Here is a 17,057-nt window from a genome sequence, read left to right on the forward strand (position 1 = left end):
CTCCAGAGCCTCTGGATATAAGATACAAGGAGCCCACCAGAGCCCATATTCCTGCCATGCGGTGGCCAGTCTGTGTACCCATGTTCTGCCCCTCCATGCAAAAGAGGGCCATGTTAGCAGTAAGACATCCACACTTGACCCTTACTGGAAGCTGGCTCAAGGTTTATCGTGCAAGGACAGGGACCCAAGCCCAAGGTTTAGTACCTGTCCTTCCTCCTCAGCCCCTCTCATGTCTTGTCTAGCGATTTCTTCTCTACAATCTAGTGAACAGCTAAAAGCTCACCTCCCAGAAAGAGACCCCATTCAGGGTTGGAGGCTTTCTTGGCTCCTGGAACCTCTATTTGCATTTTGACACTAACAGAGGGCTACATTACCTTAACGATAATCTCAGAGCTCTGTGGCAGAAGTAACTGTAGTGTTCATCCTCATCCTTGTATTTAACCTGCAGTGGGTTCTTGTTGAATGCTTGTGAAATGAGCACACAGCAGTGGAACAAATGAATGAACTAATGAGCACACACAGAAGGCTTGTATTTGTATGAGCTAGTTATTACTGCATATCAAATTATCTCACACTTAGTGGCTTAAAACAACAATTATGTATTCTCTTTTACAGTTCCTATGAGTCAGGAATCACACAGGGCACAGTAGAGCAATGTCTCTATTCCCAAATGTCTGGGCCCTCAGCTGGAAGACTTCAAGGCTAGGGATAGAACCATTTAAAGTAGGGACTGGCATACTATGGCTAATGCCAAATACGTTCCCACTATGTGTTTCAGAAATAAGGTTTTGCTGGAACACTGCCACACTTATTACTGAGGATACTGCACTATGAAGGATGGAAGAGATAGCTGATGACTGCAAAATCTTATTACTTTTTGGCCTTCCATAAGAAAAGTTTGCCAACCTATAGATGGTAAAAACTGGTTCATTTAGGCAACCTTTAGTTGATGAGCAGTTACACTGTTAGAGCCAGGTGCCAGTGGTTCACGTCTGTAATCCTAGTTACTCAGGAGGCTGAGATCTGAGGATCGAGGTTCAAAGCCAGCCGGGGCAGGAACACTGATGAGACTTTTTTTTTTTTTTTATCATGGTCTCATAGGGGCTGGGAAGGTGGCTCAGTGGTAGAGGGCTTGCCTCACATGCATGAGGCCCTGGGTTCGATCCTCAGCACCACATTAAACAGAAAAAGCTGGAAGTGGTGCTGTGGCTCAAGTGGTAAAGTGCTAGCCTTGAGCTGAAGAGCTGACAGACAGCTCCCAGGTCCACAGTTCAAGATCCACTACCAACAAAAAAAAAGACTTTCCTGTCCAGGCTGGCTTTGAACCGCAATTCTCAGATCTCAGCCTCCTGAGTAGCTAAGATTACAGGTGTGAGCCACCAGCGCCTGGCCTCCGTGAGACTCTTATTTCCAATTAACCACCAGAAAACCAGAAGTGGCTCTGTGGCTCAAGTGGTAGAGTGCTAGCCTTGAGCTAACGAGCTGAGGGGCCGTGCCCAGGCCCAGAGTTCAAGCCCACAACTGACAAAAAAAAAAAATCTAAAGGAGATGCATTCTCTCAAGGCAAGCGCAAGAAGGGAGCCCAGGGAGGGGAAGGTGGTGTACAGTGTTAATGAAGGATGGATTAAGGGCTGGGAAGGTGGCTCAGTGGCACTTACCTTGCATGCATGAGGTCCTGGGTTCTATTCCTCAGCACCACATAAGCAGGAAAAAAAAAAAAAAAAAAGCCAAAAGTGGCGCTGTGGCTCTAGTGGTAGAGCGCTAGCCTTGCGCTGAAGAGCTGAGGGACAGTGCCTAGGCCTAGAGTTCAGGCCCCACGACCGGACCCAAAAAAAAAAAAAAACGAAGGATGGATTAAGCTCTGTAAGGCAGACATTTGATACAGGGCAAACAGGTATCTGTGAAGCTAGAGCTGGGAAGAGCTATACAAGGGATTGGGGACCAAGTGACCTAGAGTAGAGAAGAACCAGTGTCTCTGGCTCGTGAGAACTTGCAGGGGATGGGGAAATGTGCAGGCATTGGGTAAGTACTTAGAAAGAGATGAGAGAGGGTTAGGGAATGAAAAAAAAAATTCTCGGGGTTGGGAAGGTGGCTCAGTGGTAGAGCGCTTGCCCTGCATGCATGAGGTCCTGGGTTCAATTCCTCAATACCACATAAGCAGAAAAAGTGAGAAGTGGTACTATGGCTCAAGTAGTAGAGCACTAACCTTGAGCTGAAGAGCTGAGGGATAGCACCCAGAGTTCAGGCCCCACAACTGACCGAAAAAAGAAAAAAAAAAGGAAAAAAAAGATTTCTCTTAATTATTTATTTATTTTGATCATGGGGTTTGAGCTCTGGAGTCTGGGTGCTGCCCCTCAGCTCTTCAGCTCAAGGCTAGCACTCTACCATTTGAGACGCAGTGCTATTTATGTGGTACTGAGGAGTCGAACTCAGGGCCTCATGAATGCTAGTCAAGAACTCTACCACTAAGCCACATTCCCAGCCCTTCCCTAATTTTCAATATGAAAGTCATCTAAAAACATCCAAGGCCAAATTTTGATAGCAGAAGGGACAAGAGTTTACTTTGGACTTTACATTTGGTCATACAAAGAGCCCCAAGAGGCCACCCAGGTCTGTGTTTGGGAGCACTCACTCTGGAGGTGGGAAATCAATCTGCTACTGGGTAACAAGGGGACCTGTGGTGGGTCAGTTCCTCATCCCTCACTGCCCCATCCTCCTCCCCAGACCCCCAGACCCTCCACTGCCTGATCTCATATCCAAGTGACCAAAAAAGGCTACCCCTATTGTTTTTCTGGTTTGTTTTCTCTACAGGTTCCAGTGCCCCCAGTTGCCCGAATATCTCAAGTTAGTTTTCAAAGTTCCCATGTTTGGGGAAACTTTGGCTTCCATGTCTTTTTCTACTCCTCTCATCCCATTTCCCTTCTGCTTCTCACTTCCTTCTTTGCTTTTCCCCACCTTCATCTCTTCTCTCCTCTCTCCTGACTGTCTCCTCCTCTCTTTACTCCTCTCTTCTGCCTACTTTTCCTCCAATCTCTTTTCTTTCCCACTGGCCCTATCTATCTCTTTGCGTCCTTGCCTCTGCCACCTCTAGTCTCAGTCTGACACTTGTCTGCCTCCTGTCTTCTTGGCTGTCTTTCTCCAGTCTTCCTCTTCATTTGCTTCTCTCTCTGTGTATCTCTGAGTCACACTGTCATTGTCTCTATACTTAGTGGCCATTTCATCAACATAATCAGTGCCTGGGAAGGCAATATCACCAAGTCTCCCCTGGTAACTGATGCCAGTGAGGGGCAGGAAGGCCATCTCTGGGCAGATGTGGTGGAAATCCAGCTTCCATCCTTTCAGCTGTGATGACCTGGGCTTCCAGCCCCAGCCTGGGAGGGAAGAATCTTCTTATTCCTCTTGAGCAGACCTGCCAGGCTGAACCCTGTTGCCCTCACTCAGCGGTGTGTCACCTAGACATGCTCCCATGTGCTGACAGCACACACATCTGCCACGCCCCAGCCACTATGTGTACTGCCATCCTGTTGCTGCATGTGCTGCTGTCTCCATGCCACCCGTGCTGAGTGCTCCATGGTCACATTTGCACATACATACATTGGGGCTGTCTCAGCCATCTTGCTCAAATCTCATGCTAATTCTACTTTCCTATGCCCTACCTCCCCCAGGTATGCGTGACCACCCACCCATCCCTATCACTGACTTGGCAGACAACATTGAACGCCTGAAAGCCAATGATGGCCTCAAGTTCTCCCAGGAGTATGAGGTGAGACATCCCCAGTCCCCACTCATGATGTGATTGGCCTGGACCTAGCCAACAACCAGTTCCTGTCTTGTCCCAGATCCCAGCTAGGACTGGGGTTCTAGACTTTCTTGGTGTACAATGAGGAGGGTCAATAGCACCAAGTTTCAGCTGGGAGAACTGATGGTTCTAGGTATTGGGCCTGGCCATGGGCCTGCCTGGACCCTCTGGTCACCGCTAAAAGGTGCTTCAGAAGGTAATTTGGTAGTCAGATATGTGCCAGATGCTATTAGAGGCTAGCATAGACTATATACAACACAGATCAATAACCATAGTCAGCAGAGGTTATTTCACAGCAACTAGGCACTGGGCATCTTCTCTTTCTGTCACCCCAGACTATTGAAATGGTACTGCCCCGTTCTATAGACCAGAGGGTGGGTCTGAGGGAGGGTCAAACAACTGATGAATAATAGAGCCAGGATTCTAGCCCATGTCTGCCTAACACCCAGTGCCCTATACTTTTGTGGGTTCCTTCCACTTACTCAGTGCCTGAGGTAACAGTGTCACTGAGCTTCCTGTGGTGACCATCACCAGAAGAGCTGACCCAATAGTTATGGGAGAAGCCCAGCTCCCACACTGTTAGCTGCCACCCACCTGTGCCCACACGTTCACTCCAGATATCACAGCTCACTGATGAGACTTGAGACTTGCTACTCAGGCCTTGACTTCCACTTGCCAGGACCTCAGATTTCAGGATATGAAGGTTCCCAGCAAAATCAGCCCAGGAAGGAAAGTTCATGAGAAGTAATAAAGGTTAGACCAACTCTTCTAGGTTTTTGCTGGCCTTCTGGTCAGATGTTCACTCTTAGCAGTTTATATTCTTAGCCCTTCGAAGGGCCAGGTACCAAGTAGATAGCAAAGTTGGTGAACAAGGTTTTCAAAGAGGAACTTAAACTTTGGTGGACACAGGAATGAGCATATTTGCTGCACAAACTTCTGCCGCTACTGTAGAGGCAGTAGGACCTGCTTAGCTATAAACTTGCTGTAGTAATGAAGCTTATAAATTGAGCCCTTTTTTCATCTCTTTATCTGGCTAGAAGGCCTCCTTTGTCTTTTATTCTTTTTTTTTTTTTTTTTTGTCAGTCGTGGGGCTTGAACTCTGGGCCTGAGTGCTGTCCCTTAGCTCTTTAGCTCAAGGAGAGCGCTCTACCACTTGAGCTACAGCGCCACTTCCGGTTTTCTGGTGGTTTATTGGAGATAGGAGTCTCACGGTCTTTCCTGCCCGAGCTGGCTTTGAACCGCGATCCTCAGATCTCAGCCTCCTGAGTAACTAGGATTATAGGCGTGAGCCACCAGTGCCCGGCTTGTCTTTTATTCTTAATCAACCTGTGGCATGTCCCATCCCTACCTTTCTGATGAGGCTGTCTATTGTCTGGACTCAAAGGGTTTCTGCTCACAGATTCCCCTCATTTCTATCTAAGCTTTCCTTACAATATCTCGTCCTTAGAATACCATCTTTTCTCTGACCACTTAAGGCAGCTGTGGGCTCTCCCTCAGCTAGGTTCCCATAGCTCAGTTAATGTTAGTGCTCTGAGGATATGAAAACAAATGTCTTCAGAAGCTCAGTGGGTAAACATGGGCAGACAGGTAATCAGTGTTGAATGTGTGACAGAATATCTGCCCTGATATATTTAAATATATATTAAATTTTCCCAACATGCAAAGGGAAGAGGCTGAGAGCACTGAAGCAGCTTGAGTGTGGGTGTGATCATGGAGGTCTCATGGAAGCAATGGCACCATCGCATGGAAGTAACAAGGCTAGAGCCAAAATAGGAAGTGTGTGTGTTATGCAGAGAACTATGGTTATGTCCCTCAATGACAACTGAACCTACCCCATGAAAATTGATGAAGAAATGCATGAGAGTGCTTCTAACAGTGCCAACCGCTAACACTTAGCTCTTACCATTTCTGTTCTTTGAGGCCATGATTAGCATTAAGGCTTTTAAGCAGAAACTTGACGTTCAGATCTGTATTTTCGAAGGATTGTCCTGGCTATAGGCCAGAGTAGATTGGAATAGGGCAAGAGAGAAGAGGCAGGGAAATGGAGATGCAAGCCTGAATTAGGTGGAATGACCAAGGGCAGTCGTGGCAGATTGAAGAGAGTTAAGGAGAGGAACACTAGATATGGTGAGCGATGGGTAGAAATACAGAGATTTTGAGGTAGACTTGCAGCTGCTGGCCTGGACTTCAGAGTAAATGGATGATTGTGCCCTCTATTGAGAAGACCTAGCAGTAGAACCAGGGGAACCTGATGAACTTGACTTTAAAAATTAAATTGAGATGGTTGCCAGTGGCTCATGCCTATAATCCTAGATACGCATAAACTAGATAAACTACCTAAAAAAGCCAGAAGTGGTACTGTGGCTCAAGTGGTAGAGCAGCACTAGCCTTGCGCAAAAGAAGCTCGGGGACAGCGCCCAAGCCCACGACCGGACCCAAAAAAAAAGAATCCTATGAAGCTGGGCACTGGTGGCTGAGACCTGTAATCCTAGCTACTTAGGAGGCTGAGACCTGAGGATCACAGTTTAAAGCCAGCCCAGGTAGGAAAGTCTGTGAGACTCTTGTCTCCAATAAACCTCCAGAAAATTGGAACTGGTGCTGTGGCTCAAATGGTAAAGTGCTCACCTTGAGCTGAAGAGCTGAGGGACAGCGCCCAGGCCCAGAGTTCAAGCCCCATGATCACCAAAAAAATAAAAAAGAATCCTGTGAGCAGTAAGGGTCATCTGGGAAGGGTTGTAAATGAGAGGAAGCCTGTGTCCTACCTGCAGGAAAGGCAGGTCAGAGGAGCAGATGGAGAAGGAATAGTCAAATAGTTGGAACAGAGCTGCCAAGGTGCACAGTGTCCAGAGCCTTCATCAGTTTCCAACGTGGCCCAAGTAGCTGACTCGATCTGCTTACTGCTCTTTTCATTAGCTGAGAGTGCACTGCCCTCTCCCTGGCCCCACCCCATCCCATACCACTCTAATCACTTGAGGGAATTTGGTGCTTGGTTACTGGAGCTATCTGTTACATTCCAGATAGAAGACCCATCACCTTTGGGGCTGAGGGGGAGGGGCTGTTCAATCTCAGCAGCACCATGGGTAGAGGGTAATGTGGCCTGCAGAGGGATGATGGAGTGAGCACAGCCCAAGAGGCTGGGGTCCCAGAAGGCAGTCTCTTGTCTTGTCTCTTACCCCACCTGCTTCTACTTTCCACAGTCCATTGACCCGGGACAGCAGTTCACGTGGGAGAATTCCAACCTGGAGGTGAACAAGCCCAAGAATCGTTATGCAAATGTCATTGCCTATGACCACTCTCGAGTCATCCTCACCTCCATCGATGGTGAGCCATGGACAGCACCATCTCCTACTTCCCTGTTTTCCTCCTCTTTTCTCACTGGGGTAAAAATTCATTGTAGAAGATGCTCTACTCTTGGGTGCATAAAAGCCTAGAGGATGGGCCTGGGGGCCCTAGGTTAATGCTGTCCATGTCCTTTTCCCTCTGCAGGGGTCCCCGGGAGTGACTACATCAATGCCAACTACATTGATGGCTATCGCAAGCAAAATGCCTACATTGCCACACAGGGCCCACTGCCTGAGACCATGGGTGATTTCTGGAGGATGGTGTGGGAACAGCGCACAGCCACTGTTGTCATGATGACACGGCTGGAGGAGAAGTCCCGGGTGAGATTGAGGGGCCCTGCAAGGACGTGGGTGAGAAATAACTCAGTCACCAGGTGGTGTTGGACACCCTCTTCTGATTCTATGGACAGAAGTTCCTCAAGGAATTCCCCAAGTACTATTCTTTTCCTGGGATATTGTTATATTCCGAAAATACTGGGGTATCCGGGGGCTTGAGGAAGGAATGGAGATGGTATGTTCCCCAGATGCTCTTAGGTTCCTGAGATGTTAATGTGTTTCACCAAATGCTATCACTTTCTGGAATGCTAATGTGTTCCCCAGTTGCTGGCATGTTCCTGGGGTGTTCACATGTTCCCCAGATGCTAGAGTATTCCTGAGGCATTAACACATCTCCTAAGTTAATTAGGAAGAAGAGCTGCTGTTATCTGCTTTTGCACTGCAAAGCATTGACTGGAACATAAAATTTACAGAGCTTGAAAATGGGGCATAAACGTTATGGGTAAATTTGGCAGAAAATGTGCCTGGTGTGATCTGGTCTTAAATAAATAATTTTCAATTATGGCCCCATTCCACCAGTGAGGGCAGAGTTAGTGACACAGTAATGAAGCTTGGTGAAGGAGAGAGACCGTGCATCTGAAAATTTGGGGTAGCCAGACCAAGTAGCCAGATGGGCTGAATCTTACACTCTGCTCTTGCCTGTCAGTGTTTGAGCATGCTCCATCATTGTCGTGTACCCTCTGCCCCCTGTTCTGTTTGTCCCTCTGCAGGTGAAGTGTGATCAGTATTGGCCAGCCCGTGGCACTGAGACCTACGGCCTCATTCAGGTGACCCTACTGGATACAGTGGAGCTGGCCACCTACACCATGCGTACCTTTGCCCTCCACAAGGTATTGATGGCCCCAAGTGCCATGAAACTTGTCTTCCACTTAAACCTTGTAAGGACAGTGGACTGGAATGGGGGTGCTGGCCTGGGAAGTGAAAGGATAGTGTGGTGTGACAGACTCTGTTATGGGAAGAATGCCACAACTCCTTCAGGATGCCTCAGGTGACTCTTGAGTCCTGAGTAGGGGGAGGAGGGTCTGGTCCCAGTGACGGGTCCATTTTGCCCTGGGTCATGGCATACCGACTCCTAGTCAGGACCTGTCTCCCAACTTTACTGTCCAGAGTGGCTCCAGTGAGAAGCGGGAGCTGCGTCAGTTCCAGTTCATGGCCTGGCCAGACCATGGGGTTCCTGAGTATCCAACTCCAATCCTGGCCTTCCTACGACGGGTCAAGGCGTTCAATCCCCTGGACGCAGGGCCCATGGTGGTGCACTGCAGGTGAGAGGCACAGTGCCGTCAAATGGGGTAGGGTGGGAGGTGGGGAACAGTGCCCCAAGCTAAGCCCATGTCCTGCAGTGCCGGTGTGGGCCGCACAGGCTGCTTCATCGTTATTGACGCCATGCTGGAGAGGATGAAACATGAGAAGACAGTAGACATCTATGGCCATGTGACATGCATGCGATCACAGAGGAACTACATGGTGCAGACAGAAGACCAGTATGTTTTCATCCATGAGGCGTTGTTAGAGGCTGCCACGTGTGGGCACACGGAAGTGCCAGCCCGCAACCTGTATGCCCACATCCAGAAGCTAGGCCAAGTACCTCCTGGGGAGAGTGTGACTGCCATGGAACTTGAGTTCAAGGTGGGGCTTGGTGTGCCTACTTAACCTCAGGGGCTTGGACTGGGCCAGGGGGATGGCCCCTTACAGGAGACCAGGCCTAACCAAACCCTTCCTCTTAACAGCTGTTGGCCAGCTCCAAAGCCCACACATCTCGCTTCATTAGTGCCAATCTGCCCTGTAACAAGTTCAAGAACCGCCTGGTCAACATCATGCCTTATGAACTGACCCGGGTGTGTCTGCAGCCCATCCGTGGCGTGGAGGGTTCTGATTACATCAATGCCAGCTTCCTGGATGGCTATAGGTCAGCGCGCTTGTCCTTGCACCATGATGCCTTGGCCTGCTCCTTGCTGGTGGGATGGTAGCAGAGCAGGGCCAGCCCAAAGACCAGAGGGGCCGGCTGGGTAGAACAAACAGTGAGGACATATTGGAGGAGAGGGGCCAGGCAGTCTTGGGAGGCGGGGGCAGCAGCACCTCCAGTATATGCAGTCTTATTTTCATCCAGACAACAGAAGGCCTACATAGCTACACAAGGACCTCTGGCAGAGAGCACCGAGGACTTCTGGCGCATGCTGTGGGAGCACAATTCCACCATCATCGTCATGCTGACCAAGCTTCGGGAGATGGGCAGGGTGAGCCCACCTCTCCCTCTAGTGCCCTTTCCATACCTGGGAGGACACCAGCCACCCTTGGGAAACATGCCCCTTTTACTCCTTTCTCCTTTCATACCATTATCTTAGCCTCAGACCCTCCTTTTCACCACCTCTGGAGTCTTGTCCCAGAGTCCTGAAGCCTGTCACTCCCTTCACCTGTCCTCTCCACCTGATCATGGGGGCTGGGCATTCTGTTCACAGGAGAAGTGCCACCAGTACTGGCCAGCAGAGCGCTCCGCTCGCTACCAGTACTTTGTCGTTGACCCAATGGCTGAATACAACATGCCCCAGTATATCCTGCGTGAGTTCAAGGTCACAGATGCCCGGGTAAGTGTTGAGAGTATGCCTGTTGGCACAAAGGTGTGTCCGTCACAGCATATGATCATATGTGGGACAGAGGCTGACCACAGGATATCTGTCAGAATATAAGATGGGGTACGGGTTTGAGGCTGTGGCATATCTCCTGGATGGTCTTGTGGGTACGTGTCTGTGTTACTGTACTTCTGGCCTAGAGGGGCTACAGCTGAAGGCCCTAAACCTTCACTGTTTCCTGTCCACCTCTCCCAGGATGGGCAGTCGAGGACAATCCGGCAGTTCCAGTTCACAGACTGGCCGGAGCAAGGAGTACCCAAGACGGGTGAGGGCTTCATCGACTTCATTGGGCAGGTGCACAAGACCAAGGAGCAGTTTGGGCAGGATGGGCCCATTACAGTGCACTGCAGGTGGGGCTATTCCCATGAAGGGCCAGGGGTGGAGGGTAATCCTGAAGGCCTGGCAGACCTGCTGCATGAAGCAAGCAAGCAAGCAAGCCTCCTGACCCAGCTGTTCCCTAAACAGTGCTGGTGTGGGCCGCACCGGAGTGTTCATCACTCTGAGTATTGTCCTGGAGCGTATGCGCTATGAGGGTGTGGTCGACATGTTCCAGACCGTGAAGACCCTGCGCACACAGCGTCCTGCAATGGTGCAGACAGAGGTATGCGGACCAGCAGCCCTCCTTGCAACCCTAGCTGCCTGTGCTTATAGATAGACATCTCTAGGCATATATGTTTATGTGACAGGCATTTAGCATTGCCTGTCTGTCCTACTTCAGGTGCAGTAGAGACAAGTAAGATGTGTTCGTTCATTCTGTAGCTCAGGACTGAAAACTGGTGGATTGGTTTTGTAATAGGATTGGACACAGCAGTCCTTGTGGGGTGCAGCTGAACATGGTTTATAGGTAGTTACAGGGACCTGGGAGAGAGAGGAGCAATGAGCCTTCAGATGCTCTTTCCCCCTTCTGGAGATGCTATATGCACCCAGCTCAGTCTCTGGCCAGCATGAGTGCCCTCAGCTTTGTGGTTAGGATATCTATTGGCACTGCCTTCATTGACCAGCCTCCCTGCCCTTGCAGGACCAGTATCAGCTGTGCTACCGCGCAGCCCTGGAGTACCTCGGCAGCTTTGACCACTATGCAACGTAACTACTGCTCCCTCTCCTCCGCCGCCCCCACTGGGGGGCTCTGGAGGGGACCCAGCTCCTCTGAGCCATACCAACATTGTCCAGCCCTCCTGCACGGATGCTGTTGCCAGTGAAGTACAGCCCACTGGGATCACTGCATCGGGAACATTGCCACACCAATCAGAGAGCCCAGACCATCTGGGCGAGTAAGTGGACTGGCAGTCAGGCTCTGTTCACCAGGCCCAAATAGAGCCCGCTTCAAGCTCTCTGTTCAGCTCCGAGTTTCTCATTCTTCTCATGGGTGGGGATGGGGAGGTGGGGCAAAGCCTCCTTTTTTATTTTTTAAGTTTGGGTTTTAGAATAGGGAGTCTAGCCTCTTCCCTGTGTTTTCCTTTTGCAAAACCTTAATTGCAGAACGGGCCACTAGGGGTTGGAGCTCACTTTGTTTTCTTTTTGAGTTCACTTTGGATCCTTTTTTTGTATGGCTTAGTGCTGAGGGACAGAGTATGCGTTCCTCACGTGGAGCTGGGGCCTCTAGCCTGAGCGAGGCAAGGCTGTGGACTGGGAGGCAGTGGGGCTGCTCTTCTAGCCTTTCAGATGAGATCTTGTTTCAGCCAAATGCAGGGAAACACAATTTTTTTTTTTTAAGGTCTTTGTTTTGTTTTTCCTTTACAGCCTTTTTTTAGGCCCCACAGACAGTGGTAGGCGGGGAGGCGATAGGAAACACACATCCCCAGCCATCTATTCCAGTGTGTGTTTAACATTCACAACAGCCCACAACCACAGACATGTCTGGAGGAGCCTGGCAAGGCATTCCTCATCACCATCATGTTTGCAAAGGTTTAAAAAAAAATTTAAAAAACATGAAAATCAAAAGAAAAAAAATAAAAAAGAGAGTCATCCCTGGCCTCTACTTCAGATGGCCAAGAAGGCGACGACATGTACCTGGGACCCACACCGGGCCTGTAGAGCCTCACAGTCCCCTTGCATTGCATAATGGCCAGTGCAGACCATGGGGTTCCAGACGTCTGGCTATGCGAATGGCACAAGTTAGGGCATGGACCACGCCCCACACACCTCAGGGCCAAGCCAAGGCATGGCTGGCCCTTCTGGTCCAGGCCAGTGGGCCTGGAAGCACATGTCTGTCCTCAGCAGGGGCCAGATGGATTTTCTCCCTGGTTTGCAGCTGTTTTCAAAGCCCCTGAAAAATTACTCTTTTCCACTTCTTCAAGATGCCCTCATAAACCAATGTGGCAAGACTACTGGATTTCTGTCAATGGTACTATAATCTTATTATCTTGGCTTGCTGAGGGGCAGGGAGAGGGCCTCTTCCTCTAGGCAGGACTATCTAGATATAGGTAAGTGGGGGCGGGAAAGGGTTTATAGCTGTTTTAGCTGAGGGACAGGATGCCCAGGTCCCGAAATCTAGCTCGGCTAAGTCAAGATCAACAATCCAGGGTTGGAAATGTTGGGTGAAACATTCATTTTTACCTTGTGGATGCTAGTGCTGTAGAGTTCACTGTTGTACACAGTCTGTTTTCTATTTGTTAAGAAAAACTACAGCATCATTGCATAATTCTTGATGGTAATAAATTTGAATAATCAAATTTCTTAAAAACTGGGCCTCTGTCTCAGCTCTTTTTGGATCCAGAGTCTGGGCTCTAAATCAGTAACTTGGGTGGGTTGTAGAGATTTCATGCTTCTGAGGACTGTGTGGCCATCCAGTATTCATCACAGGATGGGCTCTTCTACATGGCTGCCTACTTAAGCTCTGCGTCATAATTGTGAAGAATACCAGGCCAGGGAGCATATACTTTATATGCCTTGCCTCTTCTCATAGGTTGCCATATGCAGTGGGCAGGAATACTGGGTTCCCTCTCCCTCAGGCAACTCCCTCCAATTCCCACACACACACACACACCTCCATTCTAAGAAATAGGATGTTTCTGTGACATTAGTCACTTGGAATTCTTTCATTGTGGATACTGGTCACCAAAAGCACTGGCACACAGCAACATCTACTCCTTGAGCCTTGAGGCCTCTCTAGTGGTGATCACGTCAGTCCTGGTGAGTTGTAAAATCATGGAACTTCTAGATACAGAGATAAAGATGAAGAATAAGTGGTGAAGAAAAACACCTGAGTCAGCAGTTGCTTCAGGAAAGAGCATCATGAGTCATTTTGGAGATTCTGTAGGTATCTAATCCACAGGGAAGCCTTCCTGGATAAGGTAATAAGCTCGATTATGAATGTTTCATAGAGTGAGTAGTGGTTTGTTGTAAAAGGCAGGAAAAGCATTCCTAATGGAGAGAATGATGTGTATAAAGGTTTGGAAGCATGAAATAAACAGGAAGCTGTACGAAGTTCAGTGTGGTTAGGTAGGGAGACACAGCTTAGAAGAAGCCAAATATTGAGTTGATTGTAAAGGGCACAGGAGATTCTGGTGAGTGCCTGTGATTGAAACCTAGCACCAGCTTTTTTTGTGTCCCTAGTACCTACTTCTGTGCCTGACATCTGTCACCACTCAGAAAAAGGTCATCACACATTGCTTGAGTTGTAATTTGAATGATTAGGTCTGAGAATGTGGCTTAGTGTTAGAGTGTTTGCCTAGCATGAGTGAAGCCCCAGGTTCAATTCCCCAGTACCACATACACAGAAAAAAAGCTGGAAGTGGAACTATAGCTCACGTGGTAGTGGTAGAGTGCTAGCCTTGAAAAAAAGAAGCTCAGGAGCTGGGCGCCAGTGACCCAAGCCTGTAATCCTAGCTACTCAGGAGGCTGAGATCTTAGGATCACGGTTCAAAGCCAGCCCAGACAAGAAAGTCCGTGAGACTCTTTTTATTTTTTATTTTATTTTTATTTTACTTTTTTTTTTTTTCCCACTCCACCCCATCCCCTACCGTGAGACTCTTACCTCCAATAAACCACTAGAAGACCGGAAGTGGCACTGTGGCTCAAGCGCTAGAGTGCTCACCTTGAGCTGAAGAGCTCAGGGACAGCGCCCAAGCCAAGTTCAAATCCCACAAAAGACAAAAAAAAAAAAAAGCAGCAGCAGCTCAGGGACACTGCCCAGGTTCTGAGTTCAAGCACCAGGACTAGCCAAAAAAAAAAAATAATAATAAAAGAATGGACTATGAAACATTTTCTTTCTTTATTTTGGTCAGTCATGGGGCTTGAACTCTGGGCTTAGGTGCTGTTCCTGCGCTCTTTAGCTCAAGGCATGTGCTCTACCGCTTGAGCCATAGCGCCACTTTGGTTTTCTAGTGGTTTATTGGCGATAAGAGTCTCACAGATTTTCCTGCCCGGGCTGGCTTTGAACCGTGATCCTCAGATCTCAGCCTCTTGAGTAGCTAGGATTACAGGCATGAGCCACCGGCGCCCGGCCTATGAAACATTTTCATGTGAGATGAAGAGCAGATTTCCACTTGAGAAACACCAGCATTCAAAACTGCCTCGGATAGGCTCAATCTTAAGTGCTTTATGGAGCAAGCTTGGGCTATAGTTCAGGGCCTGTGTAGAGGACTCTTTTTTTTTGGGGGGGGGGGTGGGGGGGATCCAGACTTGGGGCCTGAACTCGGCCTGGGCGCTGTCCTTCAGCTCAAGGCTAGCACTCTACCACTTGAACCACAGCGCCACTTCCGGCTTTTTTCTTTTTGCTTATGTGGTGCTGAGGAATCAAACCCAGGGCCTCATGCATGCAAGACAAACGCTCTACCACTGAGCCACCTTCTCAGCCCCTTTAGAGGACTCTTTATTCAAGGATAAGGAGATTCCCAGCTCAGAAATCATGGGCAGCTGAGCATCAGAGCTGGGTCCTTACCTGCTGGTGTTTTTTCAAGTCCCTGTTCCATTGTCTGATATGGGTCCTCCCTTTCCTGTCCTCTTATGCCACACCTCCCACCTACCTCCATCCCATCCTCCCAAACTTTCACATTCAACTTGTTCCCGACTTCCACATGGCCTCCTGAACCTGTTCAACAATCTGCATTCTGCTGTTGTTGCCAGGTCACCATCCCTAGGACTGCTGCCATACCATCTATCTGGTCTCCTTGTCCCCAGCCCTGTCCTGATCAACGTATTCTCCACAGTAGCCAGAGTGATCCTTCTCATACTAATACTCTGTCCAAGCCCTGGGGTCAGCCCCAAGTCCTTCCCCATTTCCCAGATTCTACAGCACTCAACCCCTTCTCCTCCCTTCCGTGCTCCCCAGCTTCCCCTGTCTCAGTCTTGCGCTTTTCCACAAGCTGTTTTAGATGGTTCTCCCTGTCTCTCTACCTGGATAACCCCCTATTTTGTATAGCTCAGCTGCTAAAAAAGATTTCCTTGAGAAGCTATTCCTAACAAAATTACCTGAAATATATTTGTTCGTGTAACCCATTGTGTGAATTAGGTTCTGTTGATGCCCATTTTATCTTTTAGAAGCCAATGCTATAGGCTAGGTGCCAATGGCTCACACCTGTGATCCTAGCTACTCAAGAGGCTGCGATCTGAGGATAACGGTTCAATCCCAGCGTGGGCAGAAAAGTCCCTGTGAGACTTATCTCCAATTAACCACTTAAGAACCAGAAGTGGTGCTGTGGCTCAAGGGGTAGAACACTAGCCTTGAGTTCAAAGAAGTTCAGAGACAGTGCCCAGGCCCTTACTTCAAGCCCATAACTGACCAAAAAGAAAGAAAAGAAACCGGTGTTTTAGCTGGGCACTCATAGCTCACACCTGTATTCCTACCTACTCAGGAGACTGAGGATTGAGGTTTAGAGGCAGTGCAGACAAACAAATCTGAGACTCAACCTCCAAGTAACCAGCAAAAGGTATTAGATGGATAGCGGAGCAGTCAATGATTGTTCACATCTATAATCCTCTCTACTGGAGGCTGAGATCAGAGAATCAGTTGGAAGGAAACCAGCCCAAACAAGAAAGTCCATGGCATCTTATCTCCAATTGACATCCCCCACTCCCCAAGCCAGAAGTGGAGCTGTGGTTCAAGTAGTATAGGACTAGCCTTGCGCAAAAAATTCTGGGACTAGCCAGGCGCCAGTGGCTCACACCTGTAATCCTAGCCACTCAGGAGGCTGAGATCTGAGGATCACAGTTCAAAGCCAGCCCAGGCAGGAGAAGCCGTGAAACTCTTATCTCCAATAAACCACCAGAAAACTGGAAGTGGCACTGTGGCTCAAGTGGTAAAGTGCTAGCTGAAGAGCTGAGGGACAGAGCTCAGGCCGAGTTCAAGCCCCACAACTGACAAAAAAAATAAAAAATTACAGGATAGCACCTAGGCCCTGAGTCCAAGCTCCCCACTCCACCCCCAACCCAATGTTTTACCTATTTGTGCAACAAAGCGGCACCTGGATATGGAACAAATATCATTGAGCTAACAGATTGCTCCCTTGGGGGCATGTGTATTCTAGCATGAGATAGAGGTGGATATGAAAAATAGTGAATAAACATATTTTGGAAAGAGGATTTGAGGAAGACTTCAATGTGGTGAGGGATTTTTTTTCTGCCATCTTCAGAATGAGTATTGAGATAGAGGAGGCCACTGGTACCAAGGCCCTGGGTGGAAATATGCCTGGTATGTTGAGGCTAAGGTGGCCTCGACACTGAGAAAGGGCAAGAGAGTAGCAGAATCAGGTCAGGAGGGGAATGGGGCAGAAGTCCAAGTATGAGAAGTGTCCACGTGATTATCTTGAAGACGGGGCTGAGGGTTAGCCAATAGACTAGAAAAGAAATAGAGAAGGCTAGATAGAGGCTCACACATGTAATCCTAGCTACTCAAAAGGCTGAGATGTGGAGAATCTCAGCTCAAAGCAGACTGGATCTATAGGATTCTATCTCCAACTAACCAGCAAAAGGCTTGGCTCAGAGTTTGGTAGAGCACCAATTGTGAGCAAGAAG

General features: G+C 48.8%; 1 protein-coding gene across 5 annotated transcripts in view; it reads left to right on the plus strand.

The window, feature by feature from the left end:
- Window positions 1–12,032, plus strand: part of Ptprf (protein tyrosine phosphatase receptor type F) — a 90,428-nt gene extending 78,396 nt beyond the window's left edge. For all 5 annotated transcript variants that reach the window (XM_042685672.1, XM_042685657.1, XM_042685680.1 and 2 more), the window contains 12 exons: window positions 3,666–3,763; window positions 6,997–7,120; window positions 7,286–7,461; window positions 8,187–8,306; window positions 8,584–8,738; window positions 8,817–9,102; window positions 9,204–9,382; window positions 9,584–9,710; window positions 9,933–10,058; window positions 10,299–10,453; window positions 10,569–10,704; window positions 11,122–12,032. In XM_042685672.1, the coding sequence (XP_042541606.1) occupies window positions 3,666–3,763; window positions 6,997–7,120; window positions 7,286–7,461; window positions 8,187–8,306; window positions 8,584–8,738; window positions 8,817–9,102; window positions 9,204–9,382; window positions 9,584–9,710; window positions 9,933–10,058; window positions 10,299–10,453; window positions 10,569–10,704; window positions 11,122–11,190 (1,751 nt within the window). In that variant the 3' untranslated portion in view covers window positions 11,191–12,032. The remainder of the gene's footprint in view (window positions 1–3,665; window positions 3,764–6,996; window positions 7,121–7,285; window positions 7,462–8,186; window positions 8,307–8,583; window positions 8,739–8,816; window positions 9,103–9,203; window positions 9,383–9,583; window positions 9,711–9,932; window positions 10,059–10,298; window positions 10,454–10,568; window positions 10,705–11,121) is intronic.
- The last annotated feature ends 5,025 nt before the right edge of the window (window positions 12,033–17,057 follow it).

Source organism: Dipodomys spectabilis, unplaced genomic scaffold, assembly GCF_019054845.1.
Source record: "Dipodomys spectabilis isolate Male_0828 unplaced genomic scaffold, ASM1905484v1 ptg000002l, whole genome shotgun sequence".
NCBI lineage: Eukaryota > Metazoa > Chordata > Mammalia > Rodentia > Heteromyidae > Dipodomys > Dipodomys spectabilis.